General features: G+C 36.4%; 2 protein-coding genes across 3 annotated transcripts; one reads left to right on the plus strand and one right to left on the minus strand.

Annotated features, from left to right (window-relative positions):
* Window positions 1–1709: 1709 nt before the first annotated feature.
* On the minus strand, window positions 1710–9447 carry LOC120421354 (rhomboid-related protein 2). Of its 2 annotated transcripts, XM_039584539.2 has the most exons (7): window positions 8713–9447; window positions 8399–8654; window positions 8268–8324; window positions 3018–3126; window positions 2723–2830; window positions 2447–2660; window positions 1710–2391 (listed from the first exon to the last, which is right to left on the minus strand). In XM_039584539.2, the coding sequence occupies exons 1-7, from the start codon at window positions 8836–8838 to the stop codon at window positions 2086–2088; spliced, it is 1176 nt and encodes a 391-aa protein (XP_039440473.1). In that variant the 5' UTR covers window positions 8839–9447; the 3' UTR covers window positions 1710–2085. The 2 variants fall into 2 exon arrangements, with proteins under 2 accessions (XP_039440473.1, XP_039440474.1); XM_039584540.2 differs by lacking the exon at window positions 8268–8324.
* A 175-nt stretch (window positions 9448–9622) lies between these two features.
* On the plus strand, window positions 9623–13641 carry LOC120421353 (tectonic-like complex member Mks1). Its single transcript, XM_039584538.2, has 6 exons — window positions 9623–9868; window positions 12004–12604; window positions 12668–12950; window positions 13005–13068; window positions 13125–13278; window positions 13334–13641. The coding sequence occupies exons 1-6, from the start codon at window positions 9795–9797 to the stop codon at window positions 13565–13567; spliced, it is 1410 nt and encodes a 469-aa protein (XP_039440472.1). The 5' UTR covers window positions 9623–9794; the 3' UTR covers window positions 13568–13641.
* Window positions 13642–14985: the final 1344 nt, after the last annotated feature.

A 14985-nucleotide genomic window follows, 5' to 3' on the forward strand; every position in this document is an offset into this window, starting at 1 on the left:
TTTTCAGTTTTTGCTTTTTGGGTGATCCAGAAATCTATTGTTGAACCTTCAACCATCAGGGTTTTTAGTTCGTTTAGTCGTTTAGTATACTGTGTATACACTATTTAAAAGAAAGTCTAGCCAAATATTTAGCCGAAAGAGTTTTCAAAGGATCACAACGTTGTTTTCTTTTAAGAACGGGTTAATAAAAATCGCTGACATAAAATTTTTCAGCACAATCTCGATCTCATCCACGTTCCACGTTGAGTAATATGTGAATGATTCAAAACGAAAAGAAAACAATCGCGAAACCGTTACAGTTTTTGTTCGCACTAAACTTGAATGGAATCTTTGTTGGTGCGAGTGTTTTCGTTCGGTGAACGCCGGATTTTTCTACTAGAAGGTGCATCTGAATTAACAAAATTGAAAAATTCCGTTGGTTTATCGCGGTTCCCTAAGATACCGCCATAATAGAGAAACATGTCTGAAGCCAATCCTTGATTTCTTAGCAGAGTGCGGACATTTTTCTGTGAATCGGCTAGGGGAAATTCTCGTATGATTGGCAGGTTAGGCATTCGCTCCTAACTCGATCCAATTTGCTAATTTTCACTATTTAAACAACTAATTTTGCAAAACTTTTTTTTTTTTTCATAAAATTATTTTTATTAGGTCCTTTTCGGTACTGGGACCTGGTTAGGACCGAGTCGGCTTTTGTAATTACATTTGGCTTAATAATTACAGAGGATCTTGTGTGTAAATGTTAGTGGGAGGGGAGCCGATTACCCGCGGCCTACTCGGGGTTAGTAGGGAAGGGATTGATGTTAAAGAATTTGCAAAACTTTTGATAGAAACTTGCTTGATCACTTCATATTGAGCTATTTATCACTCGATTTCAGTTGAAAACGCTTTTAACTAGCTTTAATTGAATATCAAAGTTCTGACGTGCCAACATTAGAGGCACGCTGGAATTAAATGATGTTCTCCTATCCTACATTCTGGCGTGATAATGATTGTGTCGGATACAAACAGTAACCAAATCGCACGGATGAATCCAAAAAAGTAAGACAGCCACCCTGAGGTGAAAACGCATTTTAAAGCAAAATAAATCGCAATTTTCACCTCTAACCTAGTACATATTCAGAGATTTTTTAAGGACCTATGAGCTATTCTCTTTCATGTGTGTATACCACCGGCAGTCACGTACTTGTATTTTGTACACACTTTGTAATGACACTTGTAAGAACGCCAAAACACGCGACTTCCAAACGGTTATATGACCTTTTTTTAAAAAAAAATCTCTGGATATCCTATTTTGCGTTTTTTTTAAACGCCTTGAGTCAGGGGTATTAAAAAACACCCAAAAAGCAAAAACTAAAAAAAAACTACAGAACTGGTTCTTCAGATTTCTGAACAAGTATTTGGTATTTTTGTTTTTTTTTCCAAACTGCATCAAAACTCAAAAGTGATTAAAATGCATATGGGAAATTTATGCCAACCGAGATGCCAACAGTTTTTAATTTCCTTCGCGAGTGCTGGAATAACTCACTAGAAAATTTTAGAATATCTTCAAAAAGTAAAACTCTGGTCAAAAAGATAGTAGGTATGTACACGTATGAAACATGTAATTTTCATTGGTTGTGGTCGAGGTTGTGTTTCTGATTGATAAAAAATCAAAGGAACACCATAACGATAGCAGATTGGGACGTCATAATTGGTAAGTAAACTAAGTATTTTGTTTATAATGTTTATTGAAATGCTTTTGAAATCTATACTTAACTGATTCCTTAGAAAATAATGAAACACCTCTTCACTTTTGGTCTTCATAATTTATAAGTTTTGCGATAGACAGCGTTTTGTTTTCAGATTATAAATATGTTTTCTCTCAGTCACAATTATTGAAGTTTATTCTATGTAGATTTTTATAAAAAGTAGCAACGCTCAATACTTGAAGTATGTGTCTTACAGTGATAAAAGTAATGTTCAAGCTTAAAATTATGGACATAAAGGCACTTGAACTGTTACAGTAGTGTATACCTTTGCATAAACTTTTGTACGCTCCTAGCCCTATCTATTGTGCCAGCAATTTGTAGATCATATCTAACGCTCTTAAGCAAAAACGGGATAAAAGTGATCGGGATTGAAGATGTGGTACAGCACGCCTGCGCCCATGAGCATAAAGTAGATTGTCACCGCACACCACCACAGGTATCTCTCCCAACGGTTAACCTTCAGGTTCCGAAGCACTCCGATGCCAACCAAAAACCCGGCCAACGCTCCGCTGGCATGCGCAATGTAGCCGACCTTATCGAACGGATCGTAAATGCTGTTGTAGATCGAAACGCTCAGATCCGTTACGCAAAACACGAGGAACACAAACAGCTGCACGATGGCGTACTCCATTTGGCCCCAGTTCTGGAATGATTTGATTTCTTATTTTGGAGAATAACAAAACATTTGAAATACTCACCATAATAATTGTGGCTATGTGGGCAGTTATGAGGGCGTAAACTCCACCGGAAGCACCGGCCAGAAATACTCTCGGCGAGAAGATGGACGTTCCCATAGACCCGGCAAGCACTCCCGCCAGATAGACTAAGGCCACGCGCCACCAACAGTGGACGAGCTCGAGGGCAACTCCGAGAAAGATCTGCACCAGTAAATTCATTACTATGTGCATGAAACTAGAAAGGTTTAAGTAAACATATTAAATTTACGTTAAAATAGGAATTCGTTAAATATTTACCCAATGTGGACAAACATGTAAGTCACAAATCGCCAAGCTTGCTCTCGGAGCTGTGGGCTATAGATGAAGAGAGTCGCCATCGGTCCGGAGGTGCTGGTTCCTTGTTGGCTGCAAATTATGAAGAAATCATCAGTCAATGCTTCCATAACGACTAAACATGTTAAAGCAAACGAAAAATCTATTAATTTTTTTTTGTTTGAACTAAACTATAGAATGAGAACTATTTAAATACAAACATTCTGGGATAAACCACTTTTGAACTTAAACCACACGAAATTTCTATTAAAATACTTACTTGTTAGTTTCGATGATATCGATCACGAAGAAAATAATCTCCACTATCGAGAACACTATCATGGTCAATGGGGGAGGCCAAAATGTCATGCTACGTTCGTACTCGCCATCTGAAAGAAGATAATTTGGATTACATTATTTGAATGTCTGTCAATGCAACTGAGTGTAACTTATATGTTTGATGGATTATTTTCCAATGATAATGAGTCCAAAGCATAACAAAATTATGTTAAAATATATAGAAAAAAAAATGTAAATTTTGAAGGTGTGAAATTTTAGAAGGAATGAATGAGTGTATCTTGTACGATGTGATATTACCATAATTACCTCATTGTCATCAGATAGAAAATGGAAAAAATAAACTTTTTGCTGGAAAATACAAAAATTGTCGTACATAAAATACGTTCTAATTCTCAGATGTAATAAAACCAATTTTTACTGTGTAATTAATTATAAAAATATTAGGGCGTCCAATTTTCCCGGGTTTTGAATTCCCCGGGAAACGGGAAAAATATCCCGGGATCCCGGGAAATTTTTATATCAGTAATTAAATCTATGTTTTCATTATATTTGTTATGTTTTCAAGTTTAAAATCATAGAATAAGCTTAATAATATTAAATGGTGATAATCTACACTTTGATCTAAACAAGGACGATAGTTTTTAAATAGCCTATAAGAAATAAAAAAATGATAAAAATCAATTTTGTTCTTTGTGGTGTTTGGATTTTAAATCAAGTACAATTTTCAATTCCAATTTCAATAACTTTTTTTTTATTTGCGGTTAAAATTACATAAGTCTTTATGAAAATATTTCCTCATGATTTTTTTATATGACATGAGTAAAACAGCTTTGAAAGTTTCTTTTATATGTTTTAAAAAACAAAAAACGACAACAAATAAAATTATACCAGTCAATGTTAAATTTTTGAATAGTTTTGAATTCATTGTTTTATATAAAACATATTTAACAAATTAACTTCAAGTTACTACCGCCAACCGGAGGAAAATTAGGTCTAAAGTATTAATAGGTACAGGAGATTTTAGAGCAATACATTTAGAAATCGGTGTACTAATTGTTTTGTTCTGTTCCTGTTTTAACCGAAGTCATCCCAAATGTTTTTTTTTTTTTGCTTAAGTAGCATTTGTCCTTATTTGCCCCAGATGCCGGTGTTTGATTGAAAATATTTTAACATGAGATTTTTTTTCAAATTTAAAATCGGTATTTCTCCACCAACTCACACGAAATCGGAAAAAGTTGCCCGACCCCTCTTCGATTTTCGTGAAACTTTGTTCTAAGGGGTAATTTTGGTCGATATCTTTCGATATCTCGTAACGGTGGGGCGGTAGGGGTTAAAAATTCGAAAAACTGGTCAAAAATGGTCAAAATCATAACTTTTTCAAAAAACTTTTTTGGAAAATTCTGATAACTCGTGAAGAATACATGCAAACCCCTTATGTCTATATATCAAAATTTTTGTTTTTGTCTGCTCTACAACTTTGTAGAACATTGTTACACTCTAAAATGTAACCCTGCAAAGTTAGAAAAAACACGTAATTTTAAAATGAAAATTTTTGTTTTAAAGGAAAATATGACCCTTCTAGGTTATTTCAGATTCGAAACATACATTAAATTTCCCATAAAATGACATGTCTCGCGATTTTTGACAGTTGAGTAACGGGAAATGGAAGCGATTTTAAAACTATTTTTAAACTTTTTTTGATGAAAAATATGTTTTTTCGGAATTTTGAGTACGCCATCAAATCAGGCGTCTAATTTTACACAAAAGTCCCCTTGACACAAAATTTTTATCTCGTCACGGTTGCGAGCTACAAATCACTGAAAAACGTGTCTTAGAAAAAACCAGAAAAATGAAAGGGGTTGTACCGCTCCACCAACACGAGATATCGAAAAATGGACTTCGGATTCGTGATCAATGACCAAAATTACACGAAAATCGAAGAGGGGTCGGGGCCACTGCTGTGTGAGTTGGCGGAGAATGACCCATTTAAAAAATAAAAGAGAATAAAACTAAAGCGCTAGGCATTTTGTGGACCTGGTAACTAAAATTATAAGAAAATAAATGCTGATATTTGCCGAATACAAATTTAAATTTATTTTATCGATTAGGGTAGAGTAGTCATCAATGAGAAACGGGGAACAAAGATAAAATGGCTCTCACAAGACGTAGTTTCAATCAATCAAGCTCATATTTGGGGGAAAGGTGTGTCTACTAGATACACGTCTGCCCTAATTGTGGCTTTGGTTATGGATGCTCCCTTGTAAAGTTATTCATACATGTTTGATTCTGGGGTGTAAAAGTAAATTATGACTAAAAATTACATTTTCGCTCATAGGCTGCCATTAACACAAAAACAAATAACGTCATGATTCGAATTCCCGGACGCTTCGAAACCCGGACACTTCATCTTGTTCTATCAGTTATTTGGATATAAGTTCGCATTATGAATGTCAAAACTGTGTTATTTGATGAATTCCAACATCAACTTTCATTTAAAGCTTGTTTGAATGCTGTAGTTAATGCCAAAACAATTTAATAAAATAAAATTATAAGTTTACCAAAAATGCGAAACATTTCACTTGAAATATTTCATAGGCGTTCGAAGCACCGGGAAGGCAAAGTAGAAATTAATGGTTTCGATTTCCTTAAATTCTAGCAAATTTTTATATAAACTATCGATTGTTTTGATGTTAACAGCTTATTTGAGACCTAAAGAATGCCATTCACTAACATTTCAGTCCAAATTTGTGCGATTCATAAGTAAAATCGAGTGTCCGGAATTCGAAGCAAAAGTGTCCGGATTTCGAATCAGCTTTCATCATGTCCGGGATTCGAAGCACAACAAGTCATTTTAATTTTAAAATTATGATGAAAAATTGTTAGAAAAGATATATTTTGCATGCATTTTCTTGAAACTGACTGTTTATACTACATCCTGATGATGTTTCTACATTTCCAACTTATTACATGTGTTTTTGCCAGCTATAACAAAAATGATATGTTACTAAGTGTCCGGATTTCGAATCATGACGTTATTTCTCCAAATTTCTTTCGTAATTTTACAGGGCATGAGTTGGGCTACAATGTCCTTTTATTGGGTTTGACCAAAATTTAGAATATACCCAGAATCCAGGGCTGTCTCATTGTTCCCCACTCTCTTCTACCCATGGGTAACAATGAGATACTTTGATTTTTCTTCATTAAACTTTTCAAAATTTGTAGACATTTTTCAAAACATGAATTGGAAGTGATTTTTGGCATATTTATTGAGTTTGAACTTCATTTAACCAAAAATATATAGTTATTTGATAAAATATATGGATTTTAATACTTTTTAGTATAACTTTTGTAAATTGAAGTTTCATGTTGACAAAATTGCTTGAAAATATTCAAAGCAAGTCACCTGCAATGGAACAATATAAAAGCATGATGTTTTACTAGAAAAGTATTGATTTTTGTAGAGTGTCTCATTGTTCCCCAGCTGTCTCATTGTTCCTGCCAAGTGCGTCTACAATGAGACAGTTGAATAACTCTGACTGTAGACGTCAGATCGATCTCATATTTTGGTCAATGTTAGAACAAACTAAAAGAAAGAAAATGCAACAAAAAGCTCATTTAAACATGCTGATGAAAAAATGAGAAAAATCTTTGAAAGTTGAAAACCAAAAGTGTCTCATTGATGACTACCCTACCCTACTTAGTATTCAACGGTTCTTCTATGTTATTGCTTCTTATCGATTACTTAGTATTCTGCTATTTCCACAACATAATCTGAATTTCTAGAACAAAATATGATATTTTTTTTCAATTTTGGAAATTCCCGGGACAAATTATGAAAAATCCCGGGATTCGGGAATTCGCGGTTTTGGAAAATCCCGGGATTTTTGTCCCGGGAATTCCCGGGATGGACGCTACTAATTATTGTAGCTTATTCTGAAAGAAATCTTTAAAAGTTAGGGAAAATATATTAATGAGTCATTTCGCGCCAACTGGCACACCACTTGAAATGGACTTTCTCTGATCAAGCTCAAATTTGGTGGAGCTGTTAATACTACTAGGGCCGACTGGTTTTTATCAAAACCAAACTTGATTTTCCGAAATCCTCGAAAAAAAAGCCATTTTAAAAATGTGACTTCGGCCGTTGCAAATATTTTTTTTTGAAGATTTTGTCCCTTGGCTGAAAAAAATAAATCTAAAATTAAAGTTTAAAAAAATTTACCTATTTTTTGAAAAACAAATATAAAAATGTTTGCGAAAAAATCATTTTGCGGCACTGCCATCTAAAATTCCCAAAAATTTACTGGTTTTTATCAAAACCAAACTTGATTATCCGAAATCCTAAAAAAAACCATTTTAAAAATGCGACTTCGGCCGTTGCAAATATTTTTTTTGAAGATTTTGTCCCTTGGCTGAAAAAAATAAATCTAAAATTAAAGTTTCAAAAAATTTACCTATTTTTTGAAAAACAAATATAAAAATGTTTGCGAAAAAATCATTTTACGGCACTGCCATCTAAAATTCCCAAAAAATTAAATAATTTTTAAGTGGTACTTTATTTGGGGAAAACGTTTTTTATATTACAAGATTTCAATAACAATTAAACTCTCTATTTTCTCAAGCTTTGATTGATAGCCAATAAATTTTATAATTGAATCATATCTGTAACAAAGATTTTTTCGGTTCATATCTATCTAAGAAACTAGTGACATTGATTATAAATTTCCTCTGCAATGAGGTTTTTATCTTTTAAGCAATCTGTATCTATTTGAAAACTTTTGCTTTAATTGTATTGAAAATAAATGCACAATGCTCTGAATTCATAACGAGTAAATTCCAGCGGCAATCATAAAACCACCATAAAATTGTTCACCAGGTGCCAACTTGTTGCAACCTCTATTACAAGATGATGTCACTTGTTCAGAGTCGCCGTGTGATTCACGCTTCCCAATGTCTAAACTGATAATACTGTCTCAAATGAAATACCATCGCTAAGATTGCGCTATTCAAAGCATTCGCACATTTCGCGACGAACCAAATCGTGTTCTAGACAAGAAAATGGTACCGTTTCTTATCAAGCCCCAAGTTAATTGATAAGCCATATTCGTGATATAACGCGTAAAGGTCAGTGTTCAAAAGAAAGGTTCAGAAAATGATTCGGCAAGCAAAAATGTGTACAGCAGTTAGATAATGAAGTTTGGTGGGAGCACGAGACGTTTCTAAATCTACCAACCTCGTTCGGAAATTACAGTTCCAGTGGAAAACTGTCGCTGGAACATCGAAGCCGAGCCTTTGGTTGCATTTGATGGGAGAAATTTAGTTAGCACGTTCTAGATTTCTACATTCTGGGAAGTTGGCACATACCTGGTTCATCGGCTGCGACCGGATTCCGGCTGGGCACCACAAGTCGACAGTACCGAACGCACATATCCCGGAAGAGATAGTTGTGCTCGCGGGACATTTGATAAAATTCTTCAAAGTCAAGATATCCATCGTTGTTATGGTCTGCAGCCTTCATCAGCTTTTTCGCGAACCCTTTGGGCAGATCCGGGCATCGTCGGCTGTTGATCATCCGCTTGAGCTCTTGAACCGATAAGTTGCCGGTGTGATCCCGGTCATACTGGAATAGAACGGTTATTTATTGGTTGATGATGGATTGGATGACGCGTTTGAAATACCTTATCGAAAATGTCCCTGATGCGTTGCCGTTCGTCGAGTTCCTCCCGGGTGGTCATTCGCTGGAGGGGAATGATTTCGTGGGGAGGAAGCTGAACCTGTTGCTGGTTGTTCAAGTATGCCGCCATGGCGAGGCAATGCTCTCAACTTCTTGGAAGTTACGTATCGATAAGATATTAGTCGCTTATCGCTTAGATGGCTCGTTCTGTTTAAATTACACACTAAAAAGGCACTATTCTGCAGATTTTTAAACTTTCTCTTTATGCCATCACTCGGCAGCTCTGACCCACTTTTCACACTTTACAGTAATGTTAAAAGGCAATATCGCACACAGATCAGAAAGAAACAAAAAATCACGGACAGATCCAAGAATCGACCGTCCCCGGCTAGGCTCAAATGATTAGTGACTCATTATCAGTATCACACCCGTCTACAGGCAGCCAGTTCCAATTATTTTTTTCGCTGTTGTGTATCTCTTTGATCAATTCACATTCACGACAAACGCGATTTGTATGTGTACACACGGATAAACGGAACGTCACCAAAAACAAACGTTGTTCCAAACGGGGATTCAAATGTGAAAGAAAGCCATCCACAAAGTCGTCTTTATTACGATACTCCCATCTTCAAAACATTAAATTACATGAATAACATTATTTTTTCATGCAACTCTCTAAATCCTTTCATTAACAATTCAGGAATGATAATTCCAAATTATCCTCACTCAACAGAAATCCCACCCAATCCCAGCAAAACTACTCACTCGAGTGCCGTGCGCTCTATGCGCTCTCATTCATGAATCCTGGCCGCAAAGCAAAATAAGAGCCATCCGCTCGTAGTAGTGTGTAAAAAGTGTACACATTCCGCTTTGCCCGATTCAACAATGTAAACAATTTATAACGGTATTTGTGAGGCAACTTGTGAGCCGCCGCCACCGCTCTGTGCCTTTCTGGAAATGTTTCAATGGTTTGTGAAAGCTTTCATTGCGAAACGGACGGGTTGCCATGGTTGCCGGGTGCGGAAACAAATGGTGGTGGAATAGGAAGTTGATGTTTGGAAAATGTCAGTAAAGTGAAGAAATATCATGTTTTCCACTCAAAAAAGTTTTAAAACGGGAGTTTACAGATCGAATGGGGCTGTTGCAAACTGGAAGTTTAGGTAAAAAGTGGAATTAATAATAAAGCCACCATAAATAAGTCCCAAAACAATTAAAAGGTGATAAAATGTAACTCTCTATGTGCTATTCTGTCCATGTTCGCATAAATGTACCATACGCAAAAACAGAAAGCTGAGAAAAACGCATGGCAAGTTTGTCCCACACACAAGGCTATGTGTTGGATGCCCGCAAAAAATAGATTTCTTCCGGTTTTGTGGAACTATCGGTTGCACATTAGCCAAACATGTCTTTACATTTATTCTGGATGAGGCTGGATTTTTGTCAAAAACTTAAAATATTGCTCTTTTTCAAAAACAAAAAATTAATTTTTCCTCGGAAAAATGATTGTAAAAAACTAGTTTATTGCAAAAAAAAAAATCAAACCATCCACATTAACGACCCCCGGGTCTTTTGTGGTCTCTATTGCAAGTTTCTGCTCGAACCTAGGAGTCCGAAGGCTTGAATGGGGAGAGCACCCAAACCTCTTTTACTCCAAGGAACCTTCCACCCCAGTGTTTGAACTGACGACCTTTGGATTGCGAGTCCAACCGCCGCCAGCGATTCCACCGGAGTAGGCTTGGTTTGGTGTGTTGTTTGTACTTATGGCATGGAGACGACTCCTACACCTGGAATAACTTAACGGCCTAACAACAACCAAGGCCGGGACCGACGTTTTACTTCCTCATCCGATGGAAGGTTGGAGCAGATGGGAATCGAACCCAGGATCATCCGCTTACAAAGCGGACAGCGTAACCATTCGGCCACGCACTGCTCCGCAGTGCATAATATATAAATAAATACAGGTAGAACAACTATGCTTTTCTAGGCAGCACAGGCTTCTGAAATAAAATAATTTTAAAATAAGGTTTTTTAAATAATATAAACAGTAGGGTGGGTACGTTTTTCAAAAAGTTCTCGGATCAAGTTTTAGTATGGTTCCCCTTGTAGGGCATGCCCATAGGGACTTTCATGCCAAATATCAGCTCATTTGGTTGTAAACTGGCTGCGCGCATCAGGGTTAAATTTTACATGAGAATTACTATGGGAAATTGGAACTTTTTGTTCAAACGCTCCTACAGGTCTGAGAAAATCACGCGCCAACTTCTGGTATGGTCAAGCCTATGGCGAATGGTCTGGAGAACACTTTTCTCGAAGAGAGCATATGGATTCGTTGTCCCTAGACATGGCGCATCGGCAAACAATCCGATGTCTCCGAAATCAACGGTTTTCCATCAAAAAGCATCAAATTTTCCTTAGCATGCTATGAAAGCTTGATGAACACTGCGACGCCATACGTCAGGCAGCTACCACGTGGTTGAAATATTTGCAAAAAAATACAAATTTGCTATGCAAGGATTCTGAATTCGTCTAAATAATATCAGAAATGCTCAAAATGATCATTTTCTAGTTGAAAGAAGGTTACCTATAGGGGAAATATAACCATTATTGAATCACTCTAAGCCGTTTGACCACATCACTTTTGCAGTTTTCCGCTACAAAATCAACATTTTTAAGTACATCAACAATGGAGAGTTGCTTGCTTACTTTTATTTGAGCTATTTGTTGCATTGGGACAGTCAACAGCACTTTATGAAAGCTGTAATTCATGATCAAAGTGCTGATAGCCGATAATAGAAATATGCTGAGTTTTCCCCTATCATTTAAATAAAAAAAATAGAGCAAAGAGGCACTTCCATCCAAGCCGAACTGATTCCGTTAGATCGTGGTAGATTTTCTTGAAATAAGTCGTTGGCGTCGAACTGTCAAAACTTGATCGCAGTAAATACTTTTTTACCACGATTTTTTGTTTGATCAATGTGGTGAATTAAATGGTAGATTTTCGACAGTTTGCTGCTAGCGAATTATATCAAAAAAATTACCACGATCTAACAAACAGCTCCGGTTTTATGAGAACTTTCTGTTGCAACAACTATGCAATTTATTACGTTACAGAACATATTGTTTACCTATCAAAAAAAATGCCTTTTAATTCATCGTTAAATCCACAAATATTTGATAAATACTTTTCGTTTAAATCATTCTTGACCATTTTATTCACTCCATTTCCATTTTGAAAGGCTTAATAAACCCATTTTGATACATGTGTTTATTTATACCGTAACTATTAATTTTACAGAATTTCACTCAAAAAAATCCATTCCCTTATCGAAATACCACGATTTGATCAAACACTTGAGCCCAACATCCTTGAAGAACAAACCGAAAATGAGGAAGTGCAGTTGAACATAAGCTGGCAGGAAAAGGTGTTTAGCCAGTACGAGATTGACTATTATGGTGTGAAAAATAACTGTATCACGGATCTGCAGAAGAACTATCACCATATTATTAAATCAACGGGACTCTCTGAGCAGAGAAAAAATGATAAAATTTTCACGTACACAACCGCCGATAACTACTCACCGGATGAGGAAATCTTCGATATGGCCAAACAGGCAACCAGGCAAAGGATCGATCAGGATGAAAACGCTTTCGAAAGCATGTACATTATGGCTGACCTGGATTCGGAAGTATTACTGTTTTCTTTGAGATGGGACCCAACGGAAAAGTTGCTGCTCATTTATCCGGATTTTAACTGTATGAAAATTAATCCTTACTACAAAGAAATTCAAGGGGACAGTCGTCAGATGTATCACTTTGGCATAAAAAATCTTAGTCGAAAAGGGCAATTCACCGGATCCAAAGAAACTGTTCAAATTCAGGACAATCTGATCAATAAAGTAGGGGACATTTCAAAGTTTCAGCTAGTCTGAAGTTTAACGTTATCGTTTTTTTTATTTTAGCTTATGCGCTTAACTCTTCGGGAGGAACTGTCCAAGGATCACTTTTCGTATCCCAACAATCATCAGCAGCAGTTTTTAGTTCTTTTGGAGATCAAATCTGGGGTTGGATTTTCCTACGATTATACCCACGTTCGGTTTAAGATTGATCTACCGATCGAAGCGAAAATAACTGACGGATTCATCGACGGGTCGACGCACAGCAGCAAGCAAACCAAAGGAACCTGGCAGTACGCACATTGTCACGAAATTTGCTTTGAAATTCCGGAAAATCATGATATTGATGGTGAGACTAACAATCGTAAATTACGAATATATTGATAGTCTTGTCAATTTTCAGAAAATGTCAGAGTATATTTTGAAGTTATTTCAATTGATAGTTGGAAACGGGAACGTTTGCTTGGGTATTTAAACAAAATCAGTTTCCGTAAATTTATTTTTAACAAGGATATTATTTTAGAAACGCTTGTCTTGACATTAAACTGATGTCACAAGTTGTTGAAACAACGCTAACATGCCTCAAAATCGCCAATAATAACAACTTTTACGACAAACTGGAAGCATTTCTTGTTGGTGGTAGGAGAGAAATCAATCTGGAGGAATTCTTTGGCTCGGTAAGGCAATGAATATGAAAAAGCGAATCCATAAAAAAATCATTCAAAATTACAGAAGGAAAACAGTCTTCTCAACCGTTACGGAAGCAGCACGGAGCGGTCCGGTGAGCTGGACATCAAATGCCAAGTTGTGCAGCAACATCGGCCACAAATCATCCAACTGGCGGGTGGTCCCAACGCGAAAAAGCACGGCAAGTTCCGAGCGAACGTTATAACCATTGAAGAGCTACTTTCGTCATATCAACGAGCCCGAGAACGGCTGGAAGATATTGTAAATTTAAAGTACTAGCAATGTGATACGTATAAACAAACAAATAAATGTTAGATTTCTTCATGAACACAGGATTTGATAGATTTTTGCGTAGAAGTGTCCCCATTTAACATTTCCTCATGCAATGCAATATTCACATTAAATCTTCGGTATATATCAATGGCACTGTCCAGAAGAAAATGTAAAATTTAATTTTCATTAATCTATTAATCCATTTCATAAGAAGAAGCGAATAAAAAACCGGTTGCTACACGCAAAACAAGTCCGTTGAAAGGTAGATGGAGAGCGTGAAGTGTGTGAAATGCGGTGATAACCGCACTGCTAATTGCCGCGGTTGCGAAGGTTCCATGAAACTACGGAATTTGCTTGCAATCCGTATTTTGAAACAGCGTTTGATGTTGCCGGTTTATTTTCCTTTAAGTAAGAATAATCTTGTTAAAGGCATCTAAAAAGTACAAATTTGCCCACTGTCCATTGGGTGGAATTTCAGAGCCACCCTGATGCACGCCACGAAGGTATATAATGCGCTGTTGCCACGACGTTCCGCAGACTCGGTCCATGTACTTAAATCCATCTCACAACACAGCAAGAGCGCTGACACAGTGAGACCGGGCTGATGCTAATATGACGGTTGTTCAACACACACAAACACACGGCGAGGAAAAAAAAGAAAAAAGAAATCGAGATTGTACTTTGTATAGATTCATCAATTTTTTTCTGTATGAACGATATTAACAGATGAATAATTTGATTGTATTTCTTTGTAGGGGAGGAGGAGGGACCCCACCTCCCTCATGTACCGGCTTTGCCGTTCATTTGTAGACGGTTATTTATTTCCTCGAAACTTGTAGCGCCGTTTTGATAAATAAAATAAGAAAGTTGCCCGCTCTGTAATTGGATGTCAAAACACGGCGTCGATCTGTAATTAAACTTTGTGTATGATTTTCTAGCATTTTTAGCTTTAACTCAAGGTCGATTTAAATTTGTGAGGTTTGTTTTTTAGTTCTTTGAGTTGAGATTTTTTTTCCTTGAGTTTGATTAATTTTGACATCAATTCTGTCCACGTGATGGTTGATGTTGATCCATAGTTTGGAAACAATGTTTTTCAAAAGCGATTTTAAAAAATTGCCTTCGAATTTAAAAATTTTGAACTCTTTGATGATTTTGAGAATCATAATGATTTTTGCAAGGAGGGCAAATTGAATTATTTGCATTGAATGAACCAGAAGCAGAAGGCTGATCCTAATGTTTCACAGGAGTAATTCCTATGAATTTGTTCTACTAAAAATGCCCACCGTCATCAGGAGTGACATTGGGTCTGGGGGTGAGATTGGGTCGTACAAAAATGCTGAAATTTGTATGACCTAATCTCATCCCCAGACCCAGACGATGGAATTCGAAAATTTAGTTCGAAAATTTAGTCAACTAAAGTCTGT

Source organism: Culex pipiens, chromosome 2 (genome assembly GCF_016801865.2).
Source record: "Culex pipiens pallens isolate TS chromosome 2, TS_CPP_V2, whole genome shotgun sequence".
NCBI lineage: Eukaryota > Metazoa > Arthropoda > Insecta > Diptera > Culicidae > Culex > Culex pipiens.

What these genes read in the sequence shown, in the direction of transcription:
- LOC120421354 (XM_039584539.2), bottom strand. Translation starts at nt 8,838, where the DNA reads ATGGCGGCATACTTGAACAACCAGCAACAGGTTCAGCTTCCTCCCCAC. An exon ending in GGTCGCAGCCGATGAACCAG is followed by an intron (nt 8,325 to 8,398) that starts GTATGTGCCAAC and finishes ATGCAACCAAAG; the next exon opens with GCTCGGCTTCGATGTTCCAG. An exon ending in AACTGTAATTTCCGAACGAG is followed by an intron (nt 3,127 to 8,267) that starts GTTGGTAGATTT and finishes ATCTTCTTTCAG; the next exon opens with ATGGCGAGTACGAACGTAGC.
- LOC120421353 (XM_039584538.2), top strand. Translation starts at nt 9,795, where the DNA reads ATGTTTTCCACTCAAAAAAGTTTTAAAACGGGAGTTTACAGATCGAAT. An exon ending in AAACGGGAACGTTTGCTTGG is followed by an intron (nt 13,069 to 13,124) that starts GTATTTAAACAA and finishes ATATTATTTTAG; the next exon opens with AAACGCTTGTCTTGACATTA. An exon ending in TGGAGGAATTCTTTGGCTCG is followed by an intron (nt 13,279 to 13,333) that starts GTAAGGCAATGA and finishes TCAAAATTACAG; the next exon opens with AAGGAAAACAGTCTTCTCAA.